We start from the raw sequence: 7,590 nt of genomic DNA on the forward strand, positions 1-7,590 counted from the left end.
TTGCTATTACACAGAAAAGATTATGTTACTATTACATTGAATAGAATATATTTCCCTATATCCGTTCCACAGCCATATCATAAAAATACGTATTGGCCAAAAATAGAGATTCTGGCCCCCTGTGCTGGGCCCCTTTTTGGAGGAAACCACACCAGGTAGATGTCGAATTCTGGATGGCATCGTTGATTCAATTTTGATTCAAGACACCAAGGTATCATTTTTTAACAAATGTTCCACCTAATATAATCATGCAAATGTATTTTGGATTCACTTCAATTACAACTTGGTATACGAATCTCAAAAAGACCCAAAATAGGGCTTTAAGTCCACTCATTCTTTGATAACACTACATTTTCCGGAATTTTTCATATTTAATCCTAACTTCAATGTCATGACATCCCCCCCCCCCCCCAAAAAAATGGAATAGATGGTCAATTGATAGATTTGGTATAAAAAAAAAAGGGTGGTTAAATTTTAAACACATGAAAACATAATTTGTATACAGATTTTTTTAACAGTCATTATATATCATTGATGTAAGCCAATTAATAATAAAAAATATCACTTCATAATGTAACTGGAAAGGAGGAAATGTATGGCTTGACCGGGAATCGAACCCTTGCATCATTAGTCAGGTGTTCTACCAACTGAGCTACCCAGGCTAATATCCATGACTCAAACCATCCTCCTTAAATTGTCTTCCCCCTTGAAGACACAACCCAAGTTCTTATTGCCCCTGGCAGGACTTTCACCTGCAAGTTCAGGGGTGGTCAATGGCACCAAATTATGTAACGGGAAAGGAGAAAATGAATGGCTGGACTGGGAATCAAACCCAGGACCCCTGCATCACTATATAGTCAGGTGCTCTACCAACGGAACTACCCAGGCTGATATCCACAGCCCAAACCATTACAATAACAATTCTCAAGTTCGATTGATTGGTTGCTTGTATGTTGTTTTACGTCCCATTCGAGAATTTTCACTTGTATAGAGACGTCACCATATACTGGTGAAGGGCTTCAAATTTTGACCTTTACTAGGCACTCAGGGCCATTGAGCAGTGAGGGATCTTTATCATGCCTATGCCTGCTGTGACACAGGGCCTCAGTTTTTAAGGTCTCATTCGAAGGACCCACAACTTTCACTTCAATGTGCCAAGTGCATGGCGAAGGAACAGTTGCTACCCATTTTTATCGACATAGGTCAGTCGCAGCCGTCTCAAGTTCGAAGTTGCACTTATTATTTTTTTTAATTATTAAAAATAGCAGGACCAGAGGGGAATGTGCACTTTATAACTGAATTTATATGCTATGGATTGGTTAATCCTTTAAATCTTTTTATTATTATTATAATTTCTCAATAATTGTCCATTTGCAAGGATTTTATTAGTTCAACACAAAAGGTTAACTATTGAGAGATAGGGTTCTTTTAATAATTATTATTTACAATTACTATTTATATATTTAATTTAAATAAATGAAAACAATTGCATCATTAAAAAAACCTTCCCCATCAAAGAAAAATGATGATGTATGTTGGTTGAAGACCATATAGTCTACCAAGTGCATAAATCAAAACACCATTACCAAGTATAAAATATAAGTTATAATGAAAAAATATAAATATTACTTGAAATACTTGAAATGAATTACTTGAAAGCCTAACCTGCTTTGACTTTTACACAACAAGGGTACAATATTCTTAATTATACAAATTAAAACATCAGTAATGATAGAAACCTAGGTGTTACATTTCGTCTGTTTTTCCATGTTTACACTATCCTGGGTTCCCTAACGGACGTTTTTTTTTTGGTTGTCGTGCTTCTGCAAAATTAACATTACAAATGAAATGACTCAAATTCATATCGATTACATAGTGTTTATAAATCACATTAATTATTACATTAATTATATTCATAGGCTCTATTTTTTTTTTTTTAAATCTTTTCCTTTTTACGATACCCGAAAATGAGCTTCAGTACTTCTCAATTTGGCGCCAAATTTCGACAACATAATGACAGATATTTCCAAATACGATGCAGCTTTTCTACCTGATTTACTTCCTATGTACTACAAAAAGTTGTTTCCATATGGTTTATATTATCGATGGTTAAACTATGGAGGAGGTAAACATATTTTTAAGTAAAATACAATACAAACATGCAGTGTTTTTGCTCCGTTGGATCTATTTATAGCCTTGTGTTTGAATGTTGTGGAGTAGAATTTATTTATATTTTATTTATATTTAAACATATTTTAAAGTTATTTCCTGAACTTTTTACTGACTCTTATAAAAAATGAAATTTTTGTTTGAATTGAATATATGAATTAAGGACCTTAATTGCTGTCGGACCTGAGAGAACTTGATTTATTTACAGAGAGAACCTATTACATTCAATATGAAATGTTAGGAGCCAACCCTTCAAGGAATTATACATAGTTACCCAGTCTGAAAGTGTAGCTTGGAAACTTCTTTCTATTTTTTTGTAATTATTTTTTAGGGGGTGTCAAACTCCTCACAGCAAAAGATGGAGCTAATCACGATTTTCATTCTTGACTGTGTCAGTGAGGAAAGTAATTTATGAATATCAGGGTATCAAATGCCAACAATGCAAGCAAAATGTTTACACCAGCCCTTCAGGATAATTTTGTCCATGTGTCATTTGTGGGGGTGTAACGATAAGGTAAAGTGTATCATGGTATATGATACACAGAGATTGCAGAGATGTTGAAATTTTTAAATCTAACCGACAGACATTTGGTCTGACGTATACTGTACAAATAGAATTTTTAGTGAGACACAAATTTAGCGATTTATCCCCAGAAATTGGTACCGTATATATTTTTAGCGAGAAGTAATTTTAGTGATTTTACATTGTCAAGAAAGATAGCTATAACAACCTATACAGAATTAATTGTTAGCGATATTCAATTTTAGCGATCTCAAAAAACCTCGTTAATAATGCCAAAATTGAATCCTTACTAAAAATTCAGCCTATATGGTAGTTAAAAGTTCTGTCAGACTAGACAAAGTTTTGTCAGACCAGATACATGTACGTTGCAAGAAAGCAAGAAAGGAAAATAAATAACTGTACCAAAATGCTTTTTATTTTTTTCAACAGCATTCCATCTCATAATTTTATTTCCTTGGCTTATGGAGAGAGAGCCTTTATTCAGAGACATAAATAACATGATTTATGCCTGTGCTTTAACAATCACCACCATCATCTCACGGCAATCTCTTGTTTTTGTGACCCTTAACTGTTTACCCTAATCCCGATTTTGGAAAACTACGCCTGATTTTTTCAAACAGTCATTTGGACCGATGTTTTGTTGAAAGTTTTCTGTCCAGACAATTTTTTACCAGCCTTGCCGACAGGACCGACAGCTTTGGACAGCTCTGGATTGTATCACAATACGTACTGGATATTTTACCCTTCATAATTTTCATTTAATTTGTTTGTCTTTGTTCTGAAATGAGAAATTCTCTAACACAGTGTGTGAAAGGATTAAAGTTGTAGATTATTTCTTCAGTTTTCAAAAACATCATGCGCTATTAAGCCTGAACACAAAAACAGCATAGTTAAATAAGGCCAAAAAAAATTAATCATCAGTTTCTCTGGCCAAAAATTTTAAAATTTAACGGGGCAGGCAGTTTTTTTTTTTTTTTGGAAGCAGGTCAATTGCACAACTTTTGCTAATTTTGCCAATACTTTAAATAATTCTCCTAAAATCCTTTAATATTACTATACAATTTCTATGTCTTACATTTTTTGTGCAAAGCTTTAGATTTTTGTACAAGAGTTCTAAAGTGAGGTGGGTTAAGGATAAAACAGCTGAAATAAGTTATGATTTGCTGAATATCAGCTTGTAAAATTTTAGAGATAGATTACTTTTACTGCAATGACTCTTTTCTGTTTACTAAATACTCCAAGCATAGCATGAATAAAGCTTTTCAGATATCATTAAATTTAAAATAATGACTAGTATAGTATTGAAAACCTGAATAAGTTATTGAAGAAAAACAAATATATGCAGGGAAAGATAACCCAAGATAACTCAACTTCAACAAATTATTTCAAAAATAACTTGTTTCCATCATGCCCCTGACTGTTAAAGAAACTGCAATAATCTTCAGTTTTAAAGAAACTGTTCATGATCATACACTGATACAGGTTTGTGAGAACAAAAAATAAATTTACATGTATATGAAAATTAATTCATCTGTCATCATATTTTACTTAAAGTCAGACCAAAGAAGCAAGGTACATGGCTTTTTATGTTGCATTACAAATGTGCATGTATCATGGGCAGGGCAGTAATGTCCTATGGATATATTTCTAGTTTTCAAGTGACTATCCTATGACATTACTATTTTCAGTCCCCAAATCCTACTTCACCAATCGAGAGTTTTCTTTCACCCTAAAAGATGATGTATATATAAGATATCAGTCCTTTACTGACCAGCAAGAAATGGAGAAAGAAATTCAGAAGAGATGTCCATATAAAATTGACATTGGTGCAGTGTTTTCACATAAGGTATTTATAAGTAGTTTTGTAAAACCTGGAGGTTTAACTAATATATGAGTCATTGGCTCCTGTCTCCATTACAATGGATAGGCTACGTACGAAAAGAAAAATCACAATATTGCCTTTAAATATATTTGTAGGCATTAAATTGCCACCATTTTGAATGTGTTTAGATTTGCCAATATTGCCTGTGAACTTACTTTACTTCACAATATAAAATCTATGGTACAACTTTCCATTTACAGCCTAAAGAACACAAAACTGTGAAAGCTGCAGCATTTCAGGCCCAAGAGAAGGAACTCGTATTTGACATAGACATGACAGATTATGATGATGTGCGGACATGTTGTTCGTTAGTAGTTTTCAGAAATATTAGTATTACATGTATTTATTTGTGAATTAATATTTACAGAAAATGCTTTTCTGTGATACCTTTATTTAGAATAATTGTTTGTTACTTGAGAGTACATGAACATGTTTTTGCAAGTTTGATGTTGAGCCCAAAACATGACATATTTTTGAAAAATCAGTAAATGGAGGTATTTATACCTAGACATTTTAAACGCAAGAAACTCGCCCTCATGTACAATATTCTTTATATCTTAGACTTTATTTTGAACTATTTGCAGGATATTTAACTGAAACCTTTATTTAACATAATGTTATGATACATTCAGTTATCGTGCACCACATTTAAAATTTCATCAGCAGTCTCTGATTTTGATAATTATTTTTAAAATATATTAAATGGTAGGGGATAAATTTTAATCCCTATTCCTTTTTTCTTTGTTTAGAGGAGCAGATATTTGTGACAAGTGTTGGCCCCTGATGCAGATTGCAGTAAAAATCCTAGACAGAGCATTAGAAGGTAGAATCTATTGTTCCTGTGTAATGTTAACTGATTGATCTATTGTGTAGGCCTTTCAACTGCCGCTAGGGTTCGATGTTAAGAACGATAACTCATTTTCAGAACTTGTTTAGAGCAGTTTCGGGGATCTAATTGTTTTTAAGCAAGTCATTTTTTTGCGTTTTCCAAGTCTTTCTTTGCTGTCAGTAGAATCCAGTGGTTTTAAAATTTAGCACAAATGTGAAACTTATTTACCATGTAGTAACGGACACAGTTTAATTACATATAAGTAAAATTTTAAATTAAAATATAAAGTGAAATCTATCCCCTTCCAAATTTTAACCTGATTAAATTTTTATACTTGGTCGTTCTTCTTCGTGCTTAGTAACACAAGAACGATAATTAATTGTTGCATTTACTTGTAGAAATATATATACAGTGAAACCTGTCTTATCCGACATGCTGCGGGAAATAAAATCAATGTCGGATTAGGCAGTGTGTCGGATTACCCAGTGTTGAATATTTCTGAGCATTATCATATGTGTCAGACGACTTCATACAAAAAAAAAATTTCGTTAGGTTAAGAATACACTTATATTTAATTGTCAAAGTGTTTGCATAATTGTGTGTTTCTTTGCTGTATAAAATAGATCTGATTAGCATTTCTTTGAGAAACAGCGTTTGTGATATAGCATTAGTAAACTCTGTACTTTATAGTAATATACGATGTTTTTCTTTTTTTTTTAATGGCCAAAACATGGAACTGCCGATCGCTTCGAGATGTTGCAATTTAATTTTTACTTAGTGACAGTCGATATTAAAGTAAATATTCCGTCTACCTTCTCTACACAGTGGTATTTTTTTCTACAGATTTTTACCATTGTTTATTTCTCAACATAGACTGTGCTATTAATACCGTCACGCGACTTTTCATACAAACGGGACGTAACTCTAAAACTGTGATTGCGATTGAATTTTAATCAAACAGACGTAATATTTTAAATTTAATGGGCAACTGAAGACGGTATTTTTTGCTTTCGGCGAATCTTTTATGTACACAGCCTCGCTTGATTCAGTGTATATTAATCCGGAAATGAAGCGTTTTCTATACGGCAAGATGCTGCCTTTCAAATTGTGTTACACAGTAGTTCGCCGTACTCATTTTTTTTTCATAACATGGTTTTACGAAGGACCGTGAATGCATATTTGATTTTAATTTCAAGCTGAAAATCTTATTTATTCTGTAAGGTAAAGGCGATCTAAACATCATGTACTCTTTTTATTTTCTGTCGCGTGGATGCTATTTTCAAGTTCAGTGCGAGAATAAAATTGATAACAACAGGGACATATATATAACAACAGAGAAATGATTGCCTAATTTTTAATTCAAAAACTGTTCGTTTATAATTGCTTACATAAACACTTTCAAACTCGTACATGTAATTAACTACTCTCTAAGTAGACCAATCTTGTGACCAAACGGGACATTCACGTTACCTGGCCAGCGGCTAATTATACGGTACACCAGTGTAATTATGTCGGATTACTCAGGTGAAATCATAAAGTAATTATCTAGTTCTGTTGACAAAAAAGTGCCAGAATTCGGAATGTACAGTGGTCGGAATATACAGTGTTTTATTCTATATAAATTATAAAGAAAATTTTGGGAAAAAAATATTACGTCGGAAAGTCCAGTGTGCCGGATTGCACAGTTGTCGGATTGCACAGTGGGCATTGTATTTATACAGGAAGCACAAAAATGCACACACAAAAAACATGACGTAATATTTTCTTCTTCATAACAATCGACAAAGAGAGTTAAAAATCTTAAATATAGTCCGTTCCCCATTTATTTGATCCCGTTATCTCAGGTAGAGTGAGGTCATTCTCCTTCTTTTGGTCAACACTTTTGTCTACAAAACAATGTAAGGAAACCTTTTGTGTACGTAACAATACCAACTGAAGCAGCCTATATGTCATCCCTATAAACGATAACTCATAAATCGGTACTTTGTTGGTCAGTTTCTACACTTGAATTACCTGTCCTTAAAACACACATCGTACAAGTCAATTATTAATAATTAAACCTTTTAATTATTAAATTTAAGGGATGCATAATTAATAATCTTTTTTGATAATTTCTTGTACCTATAAATCTATCTATGAAATGTTTTTTACCATGTACGCAACTCGAAAAATTAGTTGAAAGGCCTA

General features: G+C 32.8%; 1 protein-coding gene across 1 annotated transcript in view; it reads left to right on the forward strand.

Moving 5' to 3' along the window:
* Positions 1–1,988: 1,988 nt before the first annotated feature.
* LOC133173965 (DNA primase small subunit-like) overlaps positions 1,989–7,590 on the forward strand; it is a 21,161-nt gene continuing 15,559 nt past the window's right edge. Inside the window, exons 1-4 of the mRNA XM_061309024.1 lie at positions 1,989–2,125; positions 4,381–4,538; positions 4,775–4,881; positions 5,324–5,397. Coding sequence (XP_061165008.1) covers positions 2,014–2,125; positions 4,381–4,538; positions 4,775–4,881; positions 5,324–5,397 — 451 coding nt within the window. The 5' untranslated portion in view covers positions 1,989–2,013. The remainder of the gene's footprint in view (positions 2,126–4,380; positions 4,539–4,774; positions 4,882–5,323; positions 5,398–7,590) is intronic.

The sequence above is a fragment of the Saccostrea echinata genome, unplaced genomic scaffold, assembly GCF_033153115.1.
Source record: "Saccostrea echinata isolate AGI-Se365-2 ecotype Australia unplaced genomic scaffold, CSIRO_AGI_Sech_v1 ptg000056l, whole genome shotgun sequence".
In the NCBI taxonomy this organism is placed as follows: Eukaryota; Metazoa; Mollusca; class Bivalvia; order Ostreida; family Ostreidae; genus Saccostrea; species Saccostrea echinata.